Here is a 20,394-nt window from a genome sequence, read left to right on the forward strand (position 1 = left end):
AATGGAGGGAGGCGGCCCCTTTTATATCCACCCAGACGTGCTCCAGGTGCCTCCCGATAACCTTCTGCCAGCCCTCCCAGGTGTGGTGGAAGTGCCGGCTGTGCACCTGGAAGCACTCTGGGTGTCCCTGCTCTTCTTCCCCCCAGCACTTCAGGTCTTCAGGCATCCTAGCGGTGACCACGGGCCCCTATAGGGTTGAGCGTTCAAGCTCTGTTCCCGTGGTCCCCATACCATCCAGCGCAGCTGCCTTCTCGTGGTCCGGAGGAGGCGTAGTCACTCTTCCGGTCCTTCTGGGCGTCCCGGCTGGGTACCACCCCCAGCCGCTTGCCACAACACACACACACACACACACATATATATATATATATACATATATATATATATATATATATATATATATATATATATATATATATATATATATATATATATATATATATATATGTATGTACACATACATGACATGGCTTATGTTTTACTTTAATGTCCTGGCTCTTGTCATGTTGTTTATAACTATATATACTATGTGTGCTAAATAAATATAAGCATATATATATATATATATATATATACATACATATATATTCATACATATATATATACATATATATATATATATATATATATATATATATATATATATATATAAAAATATGTACGACATACATGACATGGCTTATGTTTTACTTTAATGTCCTGGCTCTTGTCATGTTGTTTATAACTATATATACTATGTGTGCTAAATAAATATAAGCATATATATATATATATATATATATATATATACACAATATGCATAGTATGTACTGTATATTGTGTAGCGTCCCAGCCAGGATGAAGCCTTTTCTTTTTTTTTTTGTGACTGTTAGGTCCGACTGAGGGAGGGCGGAGTACAGCACAGAAGATTGACAGCGGGGTATTGATCGATGCGGTAAGGGGGGCGGGACCTAGGATGGGAGGGGGGGTTGGCCAGGGTGCTAGAAGGTTGTTTGGGGTTTTTAGAGTTCTGCGTTTATCTTCTTGACTGTTCAAGCAAAACATATGAGAGACTTTACTACGCCTGTCTGTTTTTTTGTTTCCAGCCTAGTGCGGAGGTCGCTACAATATGAATGTACATATATGTGTGTACACATATATATGTATATGTGTATATGTATATATATATACTGTATTTACTTAGCACACATACATTGTATACACTTATAAACAACAGATAAGCTTTAGTGGACAAGAAAGTCGACATTCTACTTAAGATGTCAAAAGTAGCTTTTCACTCGTTACAAACAGAGAGGCGACTCGTTTTAAAAAGATTTTTCATAAACCTCCCCGTAAAGCAAATGTAATGAGTAAAATAAAATTGCACGATTAACAACACATTGCAAGCATCATGAGAAGCACGCTGAAAAGCAGTCTACTTAGAAGTTACTTCAGTCAGCAAAAATAGCAACAATGTTATTATAATCCAAAGTTAATAGGTGTTGAACTATTTTCCACTTAACGTTTGTCAGCCTTTGAAAAATCAAGGTTTTCTATGAGAATCTTACATATGTTTCAAATAAATAATTCTTTACAATAGGCTTGTACAGTTTAATCTTTCCAGTTTACCATTTACTTACAAACGCAGGCGCTACTTTCCCGCTCTGGCAGCCCGCCAATTCGGCGACCTAATCCTCTCTCGCTCTCCGAGGGCAGGAGCCATTTACACAAAAATACTTCTTACTAACCAGCAGTATTTAATTTCTATTTGTAGCACAAAAAGCGACACAAACAACTGCATACAACAGTTTTAAACTTCACGTCGGACAAAGCGGGCGCTTCACGTAACAGCGTACCTGCGCCGCCATCACACGCTGGCGTTCTGCGATCAGTTTGCACTTCTGGCACTGACAGTCCTTCCACGTGCAGAATCGCTTGTGTCCTTTCAGCGGTGACACGTAGCCGTGGTTCCTGCACCGAGAACACTTGGGGATCCTAGGAAGCTTTTTACCAGAAGTGGATGTGGCCTTCCCGTTGTTCATTTTGCGTAGTGTATAGCATGCCGTTTGAAGCTAGCCTTATTTGAAGTCTGTAGCAGTTAAGGAGCAGCAGCCAGTAAAGCCACGCCCCGTAGTTCGCCACCAGGCGGGACGCCAGCCGGCTGAGGTGAGCTTGGTAATAATGATAATAATTTTAAAAAGCCAGTTAGTTATCACAGTGACCTTATTCAAATAGACTGGTGGGGGGCAAGTGACCTGAACATTTGTGAGGTGTTTTAATTATTCTAAAAGGCAATCTTGTTTTCTGTGAATCTCCATATCATTGCTCCATTTGCCAACAGTTTATGAAGGGTGATAAGCAAATATGCCATTTACGCAAGAGCGCTGCCAACCCATACGGCACTCCCACATTGGCATGAATCGCCTATCTTTTCTGTCGTCGCCCTGCTGGGTTGCAGCTAAACTCCCGTTGGCTTGGATTGCTGCCACCCGCCTCTTTAGGTAAGTGCAAGAAGAAAGCTGATAGTAAGGCTTATGATGAGTTCATTAGTTTTTAAACTGTGCATTTCAAAAACTGTTTGAGTCCGGGAACCTAACATTTTTTAGTTTTTATATACGCATATTATCAGCCTACGAATGCTTCGAAAATGCTGATTACATTGTCCAACTATTTCAAAAAAGACTAGAATACAATGGAGTCTGGAAATGAGCCTTTTGCCAATGCTGCAATGCAAGACCTTTGAAGGAAATGTCTCCGTCATTTAAATATCTGTGGTTTATACCTGCGGTTCATACCCTTTTTTTTCTCCAGTACCCCTTGATTTGGCTTTTCATTTATGAGTACCTCCTCTCTTCATTACCCACACCCATCCCTCAAAAAAGTTTTTTATTTTATTTTCTTAGTTTAGCTAAATAATTAAAAGACTCAAATTAACCTAATGACATTTATAGGCTTTTATTTTTGATTTTACATTTTACAATTTATTTCAAGATTTTTTATAATAGCAGCCTAACATAAGATCAAAACAAATAAAAACAACATTAAAATAATTTTTACCCACATTAACTTATGATGAAAGTACATAACAATTATTCATCTTGCATATACAAATCTTCCAGCGTGGCTCTTAATAATTGTAATGTGATCCTTGAGCTTGTTTCATGGATCCAAGTTTTTTAAAATCAGATTCAAATGAAGACAGTTATAATCTCAAAACAGGAGCTGTACCAAGCTTATTGTGATATTTATTCTTAATATATGCATAAGACAAGAATACTCTTTCAACAAGCTCTGTGTTCATGAAAGGTAATAAATATTTTATTGCTTTATCACTGATTTCTTGATACTTTTCTTTCACTGCTGCCCAGAAATCAGTGACATTTCTTTTTTTGAAATCAGATTGTAAAGAAGAATCAGTCGAAAGTTCAATCAATTTTTCTTTTTCAAAAACTAATAGTTTTTCGGCTTGTTGAAAAAACAATTCATTGAATGGATTTAAAATCCAGTTATCTTCACTATTTCGCTTTGGAACATACTGTCTGAACGACACCTTAAGTCCTTTTAAGTGAACCATTATACTACTTTTTACTACTTTTGACAATTTCAGCTTATTCTCAGATAAGAAACTGTGAGGTGTCTCAAAAACTTCACACTGGTCGTTTTTGATACGTGATTCCCAAAAATCCAATTTCTTGATCATAGACTCGATTTTGTCATTTGTCCTTATTTTGGTGTTTTCTGCCATTACCAATGTTATTTTTGAGTACCCCCAACCGGTCCACCGTGTACCCCCAGGGGTACGCGCACCACAGGTTGTGAACCGCTGGTTTATACAACTGAGTTGAACACCCCACAACAGCTGTAGGTACAGTGAAAGAAGAGTGTTGAAAACCTTAGACAACTATTCAGATTACACACAGTATGCATATTCTCAACAGGTGATGAAAAGAAGAGGACAGGGTTCATTCCCTTGTACCTAAATCTAAAAGGGATTTGCTCTGGCTCCTCTCATCTTTGTAATGAAAGACCTAACCACTAAGTGGCAGAGTTAAGTGAGAATAAGACCTAAGAATCAGAAGCTTATTACACAGTAGGGGGCTGCCAGTGAGCTCAGTCCCTTCCCAAATGAGGCCCAAGCACAATCTAAAAAGGACCACTTGTGAAAGTTTTGGGTTGGTCTAAATGGACAATTTATAAATATTTCAAGCAATATGAATGTCTAAAACAAGTCTTGGAACCTTACTTGCTAATTTTAGTTTTGCGTAATTACCCATAATGAGCAAACTCTCTGATTGTGTTAATGTTACGCCAGCAAGTGTTGCTAGAATTCATTCTCAAGACCATATTTTGGTAACTGTTGAGATGTTGCCTCCTTCAGTATTGTGTCTCTTGGGAGAATCCTTGGGTACTGCTGGTTTGAAAATGTGTCAAACAAGCGGTTGCTCATGGAATCCCAAATGAGGCACATTATCTGCAATGTGAAGGAGCCTCATTTACAGCACTACAGCCATGTGGCGTGATTCCCCGAATGTGATTCACCTCGCAGGATCCTCATTGTTGAGGACCAGAGGGGCTGAACCAGGCCAAGGACATGCCCATGTAACACCTGGCTGCAGCAGATAAATGGTCATTTCTGGGGGGTGGGACTAGACCATGTGTTTACCTGGAGGGTTGCCAACCAGGATCCCGAGCTGTTTCATTGTGTGTTGGGTGCGGCAACATGCATGCTCCCCAACCTGACCTGGCCTGAGCTTCCAATTGAGCCTGTCCAGTAGATTACATATACCATTCACATTAGCTCCACAGAGGAACAGACTGGTGCTACCTTGACCCCAGTTTGCGCTTATATATTAATGAACCAGCAGTGTGGGGGGGGAATGGAATGAATGCAGCGTTCCTCTGAAATAGGCATGCATTTACCTAAGGTGCATTATTGAGTCGAATAGCCATGCACAAAAATGTCATAGGAAAAAAAAATACGTATCATGGCAGTGACAGTATATCACTTACGTTGAGACTGCAGAGATGAATTTAAAGGAGTTTCTCCTACCAAAAGAATTTGACATTAGCTGGCTGGGATTGGCTCCAGCACACCCCCGTGATCCTGTAGTTAGGATATAGTAAGTTGGATAATGGATGGATGGATGTAAATTACTTTAAGACAATTGTAGTTTTTTTTTTTTAAATCTTCACATCATCATCAGGGTCTTATTTTTTTTTGTGATCCACCTCTGCCAAAGCCTCACCCACATGATGGTCTGGCGTAAGCTCTCCTACATGCCAAAACATATTTCACATCCTACATAGAAGGATTATGCTTTGTGGATTTCTGAGATGGTCAAGTGGACCACAAAGTGAAGTCATTTTTTTTAACTGAGTTGGATTGTTAATTGCATGTTGTTTTTTCATGAAAGAAAATATATATACTTAGCAAAAAAAGAAACGTCCCTTTTTCAGGACTATGTATTTCAACAATAATGTTTTAAAAATCCAAATAACTTTACAGATCTTCATTGTAAAGGGTTTAAACAATGTTTTCCATGCATGTTCAATTAACCATAATCAATTAATTAACATGCACCTGTGGAATGGTCGTTAAGACCTTAACAGCTTACAGAAAGTAGGCATTTAAGGTCACAGTTCTAAAAACGCAGGACACTAAAGAGACTTGTCTACCGACTGTGAAAAACACCCAAAGAAAGATGCCCAGGGTCCCTGCTCATCTGCGTGAACGTGCATTAGGCATGCTGCAGGGAGGCATGAGGACTGCTGATGTGGCTAGGGCAATAAATTGCCATGTCCGCACTGTGAGACGCCTAAGACAGCGCTACAGGGAGACAGGAAGGACAGCTGATCATCCTCGCAGTGGAAGAGCCCGGATCTCAATCCCATTGAGCACGTCTGGGACCTGTTGGATCGCAGGGTGAAGGCTAGGGCCATTCCCCCCAGAAATGTCCAGGAACTTGTAGGTGCCTTGGTGGAAGAGTGGGGTAACATCTCACAGCAAGAACTGGCAAATCTGGTCCAGTCCATGAGGAGGAGATGCACTGCAGTACTTCAAGCAGCTGGTGGCCACACCAGATACTGACTGGTACTTTTGATTTTGAGCATCCCTTCATTCAGGGACACATTGTGAAACATTTTAGTTTATGTCTTATGGTGTTGACTCTTTTAGTGTTCATACAAATATTTACACATTAAGTTTACTGAAAGTAAAAACAGTTGAAAGTCAGAGGACATTTCTTTTTTTGCTGAGTATATATTATAAAAGGGCAGAGTGTAGAGTGTTCAAATCTTATTGAGGAGTTTGTACATTCTTTGTTTATATATATTTTTTTTTTTGCTATGTCCTTTCATTTCCTACCAAATCCCACAGACAGTGGTTAGGTTCATTGGTAACTCTGAATTACAAGTGGCTTACACATTCAAAGCTTCCATGTGTAAGTCATGTGATGGTCTAGTATCCTATGCTGATAGTAGAAGCTACAACCCATTATAATTCCAGTTTTGGAAAAATCAGGTCCAGAAAATGAAGAATTACTTAGATTTTCCAAGCTTTTGCAACTCATTCAGTTACTGTATGCCCCCAATTTGCTCCCATAGTTTAAAGATATTAATAGGCTAATTGGTCAGTGAGTGATAAAGGGGCCTCTGCAAGAGTTGGTACCTCAATGACCCTGACCAAGAAAAGCAGGAATATGAAATGGATGAAAGGATTAATCGCTATCAAACATGTATCTGTTATATGATTGGACATATAGTGCATCCAGAAAGTATTCACAGCGCATCACTTTTTCCACATTTTTTTATGTTACAGTCTTATACTAAAATGGATTAAAATCTTTTTTTTTCCCTCAGAATTCTACACACAACTCCCCATAATGACAACGTGAAAAAAGTTTACTTGAGATTTTTGCAAATTTATTAAAAAAAAAAAACTGAGAAATCACATGTACATAAGTATTCACAGCCTTTGCTCAATACTTTGTCGATGCACCTTTGGTAGCAATTACAGCCTCAAGTCTTTTTGAATATGATGCCACAAGCTTGGCACACCTATCTTTAGCCAGTTTCGCCCATTTCTCTTTGCAGCACCTCTCAAGCTTCATCAGGTTGGATGGGAAGCGTCCGTGCACAGCCATTTTAAGATCTCTCCAGAGATGTTCAATTGGATTCAAGTCTGGGCTCTGGCTGGGCCACTCAAGAACATTCACAGAGTTGTCCTGAAGCCACTCCTTTGATATCTTGGCTGTGTGCTTAGGGTCGTTGTCCTGCTGAAAGATGAACCGTCACCCCTGTCTGAGGTTGGTAGGGATGGTATTAGCCTGGTGATGAGCGGTGCCTGGTTTCTTCCAAACGTGACGCCTGGCATTCACACCAAAGAGTTCAGTCTTTGTCTCATCAGACCAGAGAATTTTGTTTCTCATGGTCTGAGAGTCTTTTAGGTGCCTTTTGGCAAACTCCAGGCGGGCTACCATGTGCCTTTTACTAAGGAGTGGCTTCTGTCTGGCCACTCTACTATACAGGCCTGATTGGTGGATTGCTGCAGAGATGGTTGTCCTTCTGGAAGGTTCTCCTCTCTCCACAGAGGACCTCTGGAGCTCTGACAGAGTGACCATCGGGTTCTTGGTCACCTCCCTGACTAAGGCCCTTCTCCCCCAATCGCTCAGTTTAAATGGCCGGCCAGCTCTAGGAAGAGTCCTGGTGGTTTCGAACTTCTTCCACTTACGGATGATGGAGGCCACTGTGCTCATTAGGACCTTCAAAGCAGCAGAAATGTTTCTGTAACCTTCCCCAGTTTTGTGCCTCGAGACAATCCTGTCTTGGAGGTCTACAGACAGTTCCTTTGACTTCATGCTTGGTTTGTGCTCTGACATGAACTGTCAACTGTGGGACCTTTATATAGACAGGTGTGTGCCTTTCCATATCATGTCCAATCAACTGAATTTACCACAGGTGGACTCCAATTAAGCTGCAGAAACATCTCAAGGATGATCAGGGGAAACAGGATGCACCTGAGATCAATTTTAAGCTTCATGGCAAAGGCTATGAATACTTACATACATGTGCTTTCTCATTTTTTTATTTTTAATAAATTTGCAAAAATCTCAAGTAAACTTTTTTCACGTTGTCATTGTGGGGTGTTGTGTGTAGAATTCTGAGGAAAAAAATGAATTTAATCCATTTTGGAATAAGGCTGTAACATAGCAAAATGTGGAAAAAGTGATGTGCTGTGAATACTTTCCGGATGCACTGTAAATAGCTCTTTTCCTTGAAAGGCATGAATTGCATTAGTTAGAAATATTCCTAAGGTAAAATTAAAAAATGTATCAAACCAAACAATACAATACAAAATTAACTTTAATAGGGTATTGCTTATGTTAAACTGTATAAACAGTTATGAACAACTATAAATAAAATCTAAAGCAAAAATAAAATCCGGCAAAGCAACTGAATAAATATGTAGATATATTTGTTTGGTTTCCTCTTGCAGGTCAGCTGCTAAAGTATACATCAGTCAGTCCATTTTCTGAACTGACTTATTCCAATGTTAGCACTGCTAAGAGCTGAAACTTGTTCCAGCAACATTGGTAGCAAAATAGAAACCAACTCTGGCCCATTAAACTTCAATAAATACCCACCAGGCAGATTTAGAGTCATTAGTCATTAGAACATGTGCATTTTAGGGTGTGAGAGGAAACTTTAATTTCTGGATGAACAAAAAGTCATGTAGACGTTGAATTCAAGCCCTGTGTCTACAGTAGTGAGACAACAGCATGAGCCACTGCTCCTTTGTTTTTCTGTACTTAAAAGATTTTCCTTTATAACTTATTGTGGACATGGAGGGAGCCAGAGATTGCCCCAGCCCCAGACACAACTTCACAGACACAAGTCCTGCTAAAATAAACTTGGTTTATTTCCACACTATCTTCCACAAAGGTTCCAAAAGTCCAATAAACACAAATCTTTCCACACTCTTTCTTCCCTTTCTCCTCTTCTACACCTCTCAGGCGAGCTTTGTCCACTTCCACCTGACTTTACCTCACATGAATGAGATTGAGCGGCTTTGTTATCTAGGACCTGGCAGCACTTCCAGTGCTGGGGCATTGCCCAATGGAAGTACTTCCAGGTCAAGTAGAAGTCCCATAAAGCATGGATGGGAAATCGCTGCAGCACCCCCTGGCAGCCCCCACAGAACCTGACAAGGCTGTTCTATGGAACTACCATAACTATAGTTATGTGGGTAACCACACAGGTAACATTGTCTAAGGAAGTGGTCTCCAAATGTCTTGGGGAGCCTGTAATCATGGACACCTTTTGCCTGTCTTCAGGTTGAGACAGAATAATCTTTGTCCTGTTCCTTATGGCAACATAGGGCTGGCCTCTGGTTCAGTTATGGCACCAAGGGACACCTGCCCATGTGCACTGTCCAATATGTTATCACTTTCCCTATTTTTTTTTCCCAGAATACCTTAATGACTTTTTAAAGATTTTAAAATATGGCTTGATTTGTCAGTTCTGCAATTTTGAGTTTTAATTTTAAAAAGCTGCAAATAAGAATATACAAACAAATAGTAAGGAATGATATTCCTCATTCCTTAGCACTTATCAGGTCTGAGATAGCAGCAACAATATTTGATGAAGGCCATTGAATGTGAAAGAACAGTTTAAAAGTTTCTTTTTCTGGAACTGTGTGTTAAACAATAAAGACTGTAATTTCAGGAATGAAGAACTTACCGTTCAGATAAAGCTGATTTGGCTCTGTCTGTAGAAATGATACATATTTCCCCAGCTATGCTCTTATATTTTATGAATAGTGTTTTTAATAGTGGGTGGTTTTTAATACAATATTTTTAATTTTAACAGTGATGTTATAATTATTGTTTAAAGCTGAAAACATTTGATCAGATTTTGTTTTAAAGAGTAACCATAAGCAAATACACAAACTATGGTTCGTTCAGTAAGATGTCACAAGGTGATGATGAGTTCAAAAACTGAATATTTCCTATAATATTTATCTCAAATTACACCTTTTAAAGCAAACTCCATAACATGGCAAACAAGACTAATAATCTATAATGTGATAAAATCTGATAGACTTGACTTTTATTAGCACTGTTGCCTAACATTTCTAGTACCCTGAATTTAAATCCCTTGCTTTGTAGTTGTCTGTGTAGAATCTGCATATTCTCCCCATGTCTGTACTATTTTTTCTCTGGGCATTCTGTTTTTCCTGCCACATCCCAATAACATGTGTGTTAGGTTAATGTGCAATCCTGGGTTGGCCCTGCCTGTGTGGGTATTTGTGCTGTTAGGCCTTGTAGCTGACTGATACTTCAGGTGCTTCTGGTACAGGCTCTGGACTCTCTGACACTAAATTTGATTTTCCTTGTGACAAAATACTGTATATATATATGTATGCATTGAAAAAAATAATACAATGTATAGGATGTGAAACAATAAGCATATATTAAACAATTGCAACAATAAAGCAAAACTAAAGGAAAAAGTCCATTTTGTTCTTTCATTGTACAGCAGAGTGGTGCAGGATCCAGGGTCCAAGATTTGTATTCTGCACTCAGTTATTGTCCATGTGGAGTCTGTACCTTCTGTATACAGTATGTGTGGATTTTCCTATAACATTCCCAAAGACATGCATGTTAAAATAATGGGCAATTCCAGACTGGATCTTTGTGGATGTGAGTGGGTCCTGTGGTGGGCTGGTACCCTGTCCAATGCTGTTTCATGCCTTACAGTCAGTGCTGGTGGGCTAGACTTCAGCTCTCACAAGATTGAAATGGAGTAAGTACTTCTGAAAATGCAATGTTTTGGTTATTTCTTCATTTCTGGATTATGGTAATGTGGAGCATTTTTCAGTGCTAGGCACAAAGCATTTGTTAAAAGGTACACTGAGAAAACACATGCAAATTTTGAACAGACATTGAATAGACCATGAATTTAGGCCCAGGTACCTGGAGTTGCGACTTTTTCTATACATTCTTTTCAATTTCATCTCCCAATTCAAAAATGTGTATGCTAACTTAACTGCAATTTCTTTGTTGTAATAGTAGTATTATCACATAATACCAGAAACATGGATAAAAAAATCTGTTGAGAATTTTTTTTAACTACCCTCTGTACTCATGTAATATTTCAGCCCTTTAATCAATGACCTGTCTCCTATGAGTTACTTAAGTTAACATATCAGAAACTTTAAATCATTTTTAGTAATTACTCTACTTCTTCTTATGGTACCCAGATACCTGTCAGTTGCTGTCCTAGTTTGTTGTTATTCTAGTCCTGTTGTCTCCCTTTGATCTAAGGTATACTTAAGATCCTTATTATAAAGTGTACTTTTCATGGTGTTCATCATTCCAAAAGGTATTACAGGAATTATAGATGGAACTGTTGTATACTTGACAACGCCCACAAACTATGTCAAGCAATTTATTTGCTCAGAAGACGCATGCAAAAATTTAAATTTGTATGTTGGTGGTTGAAAATGTTCCTCCAGTCCAGATAAATAACAGGCGCATAGAAACATGCATGTAACCTTTAGACAGATTTGTCATATTATAAGAGTTAAACTGGAGTATCAAAGCTGTACCTTTTTGTGCTTAAAGTTATCTCTTAAACAGGCATCGATGTCAGAGGAAAGTGTAGACAGAAAATTCATATGCTGATAACATCAGTCTTGGACCCTATATTTGGGCATCTTCAGACTGTATTGTATCATGTGGCCCTGCAGCCAGCCAGCCTAGTTCTGACACAACAAAGAATGTAAATAACATAATGTTTAATTTCATAGTTCCATTTCATCTGTTTTCAGATGAATGCACAGTAGCTCAATGCACATTAAATATTAAGTCGATTAAGTATCGACTTTTATAGTGATTCGGCTAAAAATGACAAGAACCTTAAATAAAATGATGCACCTCTGGATACAAGCTTACGAGCAACAATATTCTTCAAGGACCCCACCGGTGCCATGAACATTGTACTTTTTCCACCCAATATTTTTAAGAGATTTACCTCATAAAAAACATAATATTTATTTCTATAGCACATTTAATGCAAAGCATGTAGCTCAATGTGATTTACCAGTAGAACAGAAAAAGAATTACAGAGAATAAACAAATCAATAAAATGAAGTGTAAAAAATATAATAATTAAAAAAGAGATAAACAGATAAGAAACAGAAATAGTAAAGTCTTTAAGTATGATTTAAAATTCATCCATCTTTTTAAACTACTTATCCAGGATAGAGTCACAGGGAAGATGGAGCCTATCCAAATGAGGCATCAAATTCAAAGCAGGAACAATCCCTGGACATGGCGCCAGCCTATTGCAGGGTGAACACACATACAGTGCATCCAGAAAGTATTCACAGCGCATCACTTTTTCCACATTTTTTTATGTTACAGCCTTACTCCAAAATGGATTAAATTCATTTTTTTCCTCAAAATTCTACACACAACACCCCATAATGACAACGTGAAAAAAGTTTACTTGAGATTTTTGCAAATTTATTAAAAATAAAAAAAATGAGAAAGCACATGTACATAAGCATTCACAGCCTTTGCTCAATACTTTGTCGATGCACCTTTGGCAGCAATTACAGCCTCAAATCTTTTTGAATATGATGCCACAAGCTTGGCACACCTATCCTTGGCCAGTTTCGCCCATTTCTCTTTGTAGCACCTCTCAAGCTCCATAAGGTTGGATGGGAAGCATCAGTGCACAGCCATTTTAAGATCTCTCCAGAGATGTTCAGACGGAGTCAAGTCTGGGCTCTGCCTTTTGGCAAACTCCGGGCGGGCTGCCATGTGCCTTTTACTAAGGAATGGCTTCCGTCTGCCCACTACACCATACAGGCCTGATTGGTGGATTGCTGCAGAGATGGTTGTCCTTCTGGAAGGTTCTCTCTCCACAGAGGACCTCTGGAGCTCTGACAGAGTGACCATCGGGTTCTTGGTCACCTCCCTGACTAAGGCCCTTCTCCCCCAATCGCTCAGTTTAGATGGCCGGCCAGCTCTAGGAAGAGTCCTGGTGGTTTCGAACTTCTTCCACTTACGAATGATGGAGGCCGCTGTGCTCATTGGGACCTTCAAAGCAGCAGAAATTTTTCTGTAACCTTACCCAGATTTGTGCATTGAGACAATCCTGTCTCGGAGGTCTACAGAAAATTCCTTTGACTTCATGCTTGGTTTGTGCTCTGACATGAACTGTCAACTGTGGGACCTTCTATAGACAGGTGTGTGACTTTCCAAATCATGTCTAATCAACTGAATTTACCACAGGTGGACTCCAATTAGGCTGCAGAAACATCTCAAGGATGATCAGGGGAAACAGGATGCACCTGAGCTCAATTTTGAGCTTCATGGCAAAGGCTATAAATACTTACTACTTACTGAATATAAACTTTTTTTACGTTGTCATTATGGGATGTTGTGTGTAGAATTCTGAGGAAAAAAATGAATTTAATCCATTTTGGAATAAGACTGTAACATAACAAAATGTGGAAAAGGGCCAGTTTAACATCTCTAATCCACCTAACCTGCACACAAGGAGAAAATGCAAACTCTAGTCAGAGAGTACCCAGGACACCTACTCTGGCCTCATTAAAATCCAAACTGTTTTACATTGTTCCCAATATGTATGAAGAACCATATAACAGTGCTCCCTTGTTTCTGTTCACAGTTAGACATGGTGTTCTTTAGTCCTCTCTGGTGGGACCAGTTCTCTTTTCTTTATATGCAGTATGTTGTTATTAACTGTGGCACAGTCAAGATGTGTCCAAACCAAGGGATATCTTGTCAAAGAAACACAAAGCATGCCAGTAGAAGTCTGTGTGCCCCACACCTCAAGAACAAATTATCACCTCTATCTCCTGAAACAAAAGGACCCAGCTAAAAGATTAATTACTATGGCTTTTTAGCCAGGTACCAACCTGTAACTTTGTAGCTAGGCTAAAGCCAGTGAAAGTATTAGTATATGTATTTCTATAGTAGTTGCTGGTGCTACATAAGTTGAAAGTAATAACCGGCATGTTAAGTGCATCTTTAGCTTTAATACATTCCTCCCTCCAAATAATAGAAAAGAGAAACTTGGTACAGTACAGCATAAGTTCCTCACATCAGACTTGCATCTACTGGGGCCTGATGTATAAACGGTGCGTACGCACAGAAATGTTGCGTAAGAACTTTTCCACGTTCAAATCGCGATGTATAAAACCTACACTTGGCGTAAAGCGACGCACTTTTCCACGGTACCTCATGTCTTGACGTACGCAAGTTCTCCACTCGGTTTTGCAGACTGGCGGCACCCAGCGTCAAAGCAATGGTACTGTTCTTGTGTGACTACTCATTATTTTCATGACGCGGCTTTATAAATACACAGAAACTAACCGCATATTGTTTATTAGTGTAATGCATCTGATTGTAATTAACTCGTAACAATATAATGGTCCAGGGAACAGCCATAGTATTCCAAATACCATAACTGCTTTAGCGTTGTTACTCTCACTGCACCTTCCTCTTCTTCTTCTTCTTCTTTCAGCTCCTCCAGTTAGGAGTTGCCACAGCGGATCATCTTTTTCCATATTACTCTCACTGCAGCACTCAGAGTATTTATATCACTGTATCTCAGTATGAATCACAGCAGCAGCTGATCGGAAAGAGAATTATCAATATACAGTTTCATGGACACGCTGTCTCAGCCACTGCAAAACGTTTTAAAGCATTTCCTGTACGGACTTCGCGGTTCAGAAACAGTTTAATCCCAAGAACTTTAAATGCACTTAATCTACAATCACCCCACTGTAAACTTGCACTATAGTTATAATATCGCACAACCTGAGCCACTTTATAAAGCGCGTATTTACATATGATGACGATATCATTTTTAAGGTGAAATGCAGCAAAATATGTTTGTTAAATTATACAGATAAAACTTTAACTTCATTTAAATAATCTATATTCTTCACTGGGAGTGTCGTGAAGGATAGAATAATTAAACATGTACTAGGAAGATATTTCAATGTTCTTTAAACGTTTTGAAGAATCGGCGCTAAGCTTACAGATGGCTTAACGTCTAATACAGAGCTGATTGTATGGCGATTGGTTACTTGGGGAAAGAAAAGCACTGACTGCAGTGACGGCTACGCCAATATATATTGAATATAAAACAGAAAGAGAAAATAACAACACAGCTAAAAACGCAGCGACAAATTTCGGCAAAAGTTAAATGCTTGTGTCATGAGCACGAGGCTGCTAGTGTCTGCAACGGACGTGGCCATCCACCGTGCATAAGCTACCTTACTGACATTGGTGGGCGAAGGACCCACCGATTCTTCCACTGCCCAGTGCCACCACAAGCCCAGAGCCGCCCCTGAGTACTCCTGCAATAAATTGTTTCATCGAAGTGAAACACATGTTTAATAACGTGTTTTAACTCCTATCATCATGAAAATGATATCACATATACATCTCAGTATTTTAGTTATTCAGAGAGCTGTAATATTACGAATGTAATGGATTCTGTGTCCAGTTGGAGGAAGAGAGCCGGTTTAAGAAGCAAGTAGTGATTCACACACATAGAGCACATACGAGTAGAAGATCAAATACAAAACAAAGCATTTAACGTGCTACTTTAATAACGATGTGATTTGAGAAACTGGTTAATTAAACGATTTTAAGATGAAGTTTATGATGTTCTACTTTAATGACAAAATAAACTACGTGATTAAAGTGGAAATGTCGAGATTGAAGTTGACATTTCGTGCTTTTTCCTCACTGTGTGCCTTTTTTCTCTGTACCCTAATAAGCTTTCATATGACACTCAGACAGTGGGCTTACAACTCTTCTTTTCACGGCGACTTTGATATGTGACTTCTTTTTTATTTCCGGCACTGTGCGATTTTGTTAATGTGAGCTTTCAAGTTTCTCCAACACGCTATGTCACTCGATCAACTTCCTTTTGTTGATTATACCACGGTTTATTTGAACAAATAGTATGTTTTTCCTTTGCCTCCACTTGGTATTCGCCGAAATTCTTATATTTTCCCCGTGCTTTTCCCATTGTCTTTTCACAGAAGTCTGCGCTTAAGGGCGATTTATATTGATTTGCATATTCAAATAGGCGTAATTCTGGGAGGATTTGGGACGTTACATAATGCGCGTGCACGAGCGTTAGTTTTCACGCTGATCGGGATTTATGTAGCGGAAGAACGTGGAAGTTGGAGTACGCACAGATTCCTCCATCTGGATTTTTCTGTGCGTAAGCACATTTCGGTTTTTGTGCTTACGCCATGTTATAGTGCGAGTTCTACGCATGGCGTTATACATGAGGCCCCAGAAGTGTTACTAAAGCATTTCAAAGCCTGTTCTCAGTGATTAAATGTTTTTGTTCTGCAATTCTTTGAACAAGAATTTAATTCATAAGTTTGTGTATGTAGAGAAGAAGAGATAAGAAGAATAAAGTCATCTTAGATCCTTATTTTATTAAGTTTGTGCATAGTCTTGTGTCTGTATAATCATATATCCATCTTCTGCAGTCCTCGTATTATGAATAAATTGTATTATTTTGTTGGAATAATATTTTATTGGAAGTGCATTTAATAAGAATATGGAATCTTTATTTTGGTTCTTTAATTTTAACAGTGGGAGATTTATCTAGATAGATAGTAGTTTATTTTTCCTAAGACAAAACTTTAGCAGCTCAAGAAATACATACATATGTATATGCATAAATAACAACAACTGCCCAACAATACACAGAAGAATTACAAAAAAAAAATCTTCTGAATTGACTTCTGACATGTGTTCTAATAATGACAATTAATGACCGGTGTGGCATACACCATTCTAGATAACATTGAAGACACCAGAAATTTCAAAAATGGATTTGCTGCATTTGAGATCTTGGAAAAGCCAATTACGTTTCAACTAGAAGCCAAGATGGGGGAATATCAGAAGGGTTAAAACCAATTACCGGTAGTTACTATAAGCACTCTAGCAGTATGACACTAAAGTGAATACAGTTATTCAGCATTCAATGTTCTTTGCCCTAGTGTTTACTCCATTCATTAGAATACAATAAATAGAGCAATTAATAGCAAAGCCTAACTTAAAACTATGGAAAAAACACAAAATATTTCTAATTGTCCTATGGATGTAAATTTCACACTACTGCTCTTATCTAAATACAGAATAACGGAAGGGAAGAAAGCAAGACTAGCTAAATAAAAGTAGTTAAAATAACTAAAAGGACTCACTGATTGCAAAATTGGTTATCACAGAATCTTCCAGCTACAGTGGTCCCTCAGAGCTCAACTTGCAATCACCTGGGGTATAATTTTGTCCAGGATGCAATTTATCTCTCTTTTGTTAGTATTTGGCACATTTGAACTGAACCTAGTCTTGCAGAGTAATCCAATTTAGGGTCCTAAGGATTACAGATATACAGTAGTGCTTTCAAACCTTTTTCTTACTTTTTATCCTAAATTGTCAACAATCCCTACAGTAACCATGCCAAGTGTGAAGTTGTGAGGGTCAAAGCTTAACACCTCCAAAATAATATCAGCTGATGGAGCTATCCTGGAACAAGAATGGCCTCCACTCTGTAACTGAAGGGAAGAATGTTTGGACAATGGTTGGAGTTCAAGTAACCTGGAGTCTGATTCATAAGTGAGGGTTTGTCAGAAAATAATGATTTTTCCTTTGTGGGTTTGGGAAGCAGCTCCTGCAGATGGAGAAATTTAAGTAGCCTGGCATCTGTTTAGCATATGTAAATGATATCAATAAATACATGCAGCGATGGCAGACATGTGTAGGCTATGCCAAATAACTGTGAAGACACAAGAGCTAAGTACTTACATGAAACTCTCAATTTTAACTCTTGTTTAATTTCACATTGTAACTTATAGTTAGACTGTCTGTTGAATGGCCAAACAGTAATATTTAGGGTACAATCACTGAAGTAAAGTTCCCCCGTTGATTTACAGCACTTAATAAAGCCATATGGTAAAGAGCGGTACAATTACTGCTGCTCCAGGTGAGGAGCAAGCTACAGTGGTTTAGGTATCTAATAACAGCAGCCCTATTGGAGTGTGCCATTGAAGGCGTTACAGGAATGGGCCCCTAGAGAAAACCCAACGTAATTCCAGGACATACTGGAGAGTTTGTATCTGTCAGCAATCCTTAGAGCACATGTGACTTCCAAAGCAAAGTATAAGCAATTTTTATTTTTATATTAGGGAAGGTAAATCTGCCCTGTTGAATCAAGCTGACAAAGACAAATAATCAAGTCATCACCCTATGTATTAGATATGAGACACAAGGTAAAAAGGACAATTCATACTGTCTGTTGTATGGGGCAAAACAGCTGGAGATATAGATGGTCCTTAAGACAGCATGGCTCTGTCATTTCTAACAGTATTCCCCTATTCCCATAATTACTCTTTATGGCAGATATTTACATGGCTTTAACTAAACTACACAGGACCAGGTCTTTAACCCATACTTGTGTTTTTGTACTAGAACAGACTTCATCTTCTTTACTTAAAACACAAATACAAGCTGGCTGCTCTTCATTGTGTAGGCTGCAGGCACAATCCGAGGCTTATGTCTGAAGTAATGCTGTCTTGATGACACGGACACTCAGTTCTTCACCTGTTGATACCAGTTTTATACCCTAACATGCCTAAAGCTTAAATAAATACAAAATATTATAATTATGGATGGATGGATGGATAATTATGACATTGAATAACACTAGATAAGTACAGGAAATGGGAGGGTAGACATCTAAGATTTTACATCATTAGTTGCACCTTAGATTCCAAGGAACAGCTAATTTGTATATTTTGTACTTGAATGTGCCTTACATGCAAGTATTATAAAAAATACTTAAAAATTGAAACAATAATTCATTGAGACTGATATGCTATTTGTAAAGCTACATCTTACAAAAAAATGTAATGTGCAATTCTGAATTGAAAAACACCATCACGAAAAAGAAACAGTTATTATTAATCTACTGGCTGAGAAAGTCGCAGTGATGAAAAGCAACAGCCTTGAACTCTAAGGAACTTGTCATAGTAAATGTTCGTTCAAATTAGTGGAAATATGTTACATTTTTTGAGCAATGTGAGCACTGGAAAGTACAGTTTAATAGGCACACCCAACCTTCAAAGGGCACAGCTGCTGCCTCTGTGCCTACAGTTACAGCTGGCAATGCTGGGGTGCAAACCATATCTGAAAGTACTTAATGTTCTTCACAGAGCAAGCCACATTTTTGTAATCACATAAAGCTTTTTACACAAATGGAAACAATGCCTGTAACATCCCACAACATAGCGTGATTCACAAGGTTCACTGACCTTCCAACAACAATGTGATGAATACAATTCTTTAGGTTTCAAAAAACTTTAAGAAAGCGCAAGACATATGAATATGAAAGCCTAAAAATAGCAGGGAAATGTGAGATGATTTATATTGAATAACATGATTTAAAATGAAATTGGTAAAAAAGTACATTTGCTTTTAGCAGTGTTAGAGGAGGTTATTCTTTATCACTGAAAAACACAATAAAATCCTGAATAATAAGGAGCGCTTTATGTTGTGATCAATATACAAAAGGGAGACTGGCCACCATCCAGACTACTTTACTAATGAGTCTGCTAATGGTATATTATCTCTCTATTAAAAAAGGCTTTCCGTTGTGTCCGCATTAATCAGCCTTGACCACTTCCCTTCACACTGCTTGCCCAATCGTTACTCCTACTGCACACATCCTCTCTCCGTCCCACCCCATAACACTCTCAGTGCTAATTCGCCCTTCAATGCAGTCAGTTATAATGGCAATGCAGAAAAGCAAATTATCTATTCAAGAACATTGAATTTTAGATTGCAATAGAAAAGGAGTGGCAAAAGCTGATAATGAACATGGGAAAAAATAAAATGAACAAAAAACAGCTGCACATAATAAAAATCAAGAACAAAGAGAATCGTCCAATAAGTGAAAAAGAGGAAAATATCCCGAACAATAAGCGAACAGAAATGCAAGAAACCAGTGTTTATAGAATGTAAGTTAGAGGATAAAGTAATTCATAATATGGTTTTGACAAGGCATAATGTAATTCATTTTTTACTTACTTTTTATCACATTACTTTTTAACTTTTACTTTTTACTACGTTTTTATTATTCATTGATATTTAAAATAGACAGTTGTAGTGAAATACTCAAGTAACTGATATTCTATCTGAAATAACTAAGGACCAAACATTCTTCCTCCCGTGCCCCATATACTCTTCTGTATACCATCTCTTTAAATACAATCGCTGTCTCTAACAGAGGAGTGCCCTGATGCCCTTTGAGCGGCTCAGCTGCCCCTGGGGGTGGGTGAGTGAGTGAAGT

At 38.5% G+C, this 20,394-nt stretch overlaps 1 protein-coding gene across 1 annotated transcript in view; it reads right to left on the bottom strand.

The window, feature by feature from the left end:
• The window catches only part of dmrt1 (doublesex and mab-3 related transcription factor 1), a 178,709-nt gene extending 175,972 nt beyond the window's left edge, over positions 1-2,737 (bottom strand). The window contains exons 1-2 of the mRNA XM_039757939.1: positions 2,699-2,737; positions 1,833-2,009 (exon numbers count right to left, since the gene is read on the bottom strand). Coding sequence (XP_039613873.1) covers positions 1,833-2,009; positions 2,699-2,737 — 216 coding nt within the window. The remainder of the gene's footprint in view (positions 1-1,832; positions 2,010-2,698) is intronic.
• Positions 2,738-20,394: the final 17,657 nt, after the last annotated feature.

This window comes from Polypterus senegalus, chromosome 7, assembly GCF_016835505.1.
Source record: "Polypterus senegalus isolate Bchr_013 chromosome 7, ASM1683550v1, whole genome shotgun sequence".
Classification (NCBI taxonomy): domain Eukaryota; kingdom Metazoa; phylum Chordata; class Cladistia; order Polypteriformes; family Polypteridae; genus Polypterus; species Polypterus senegalus.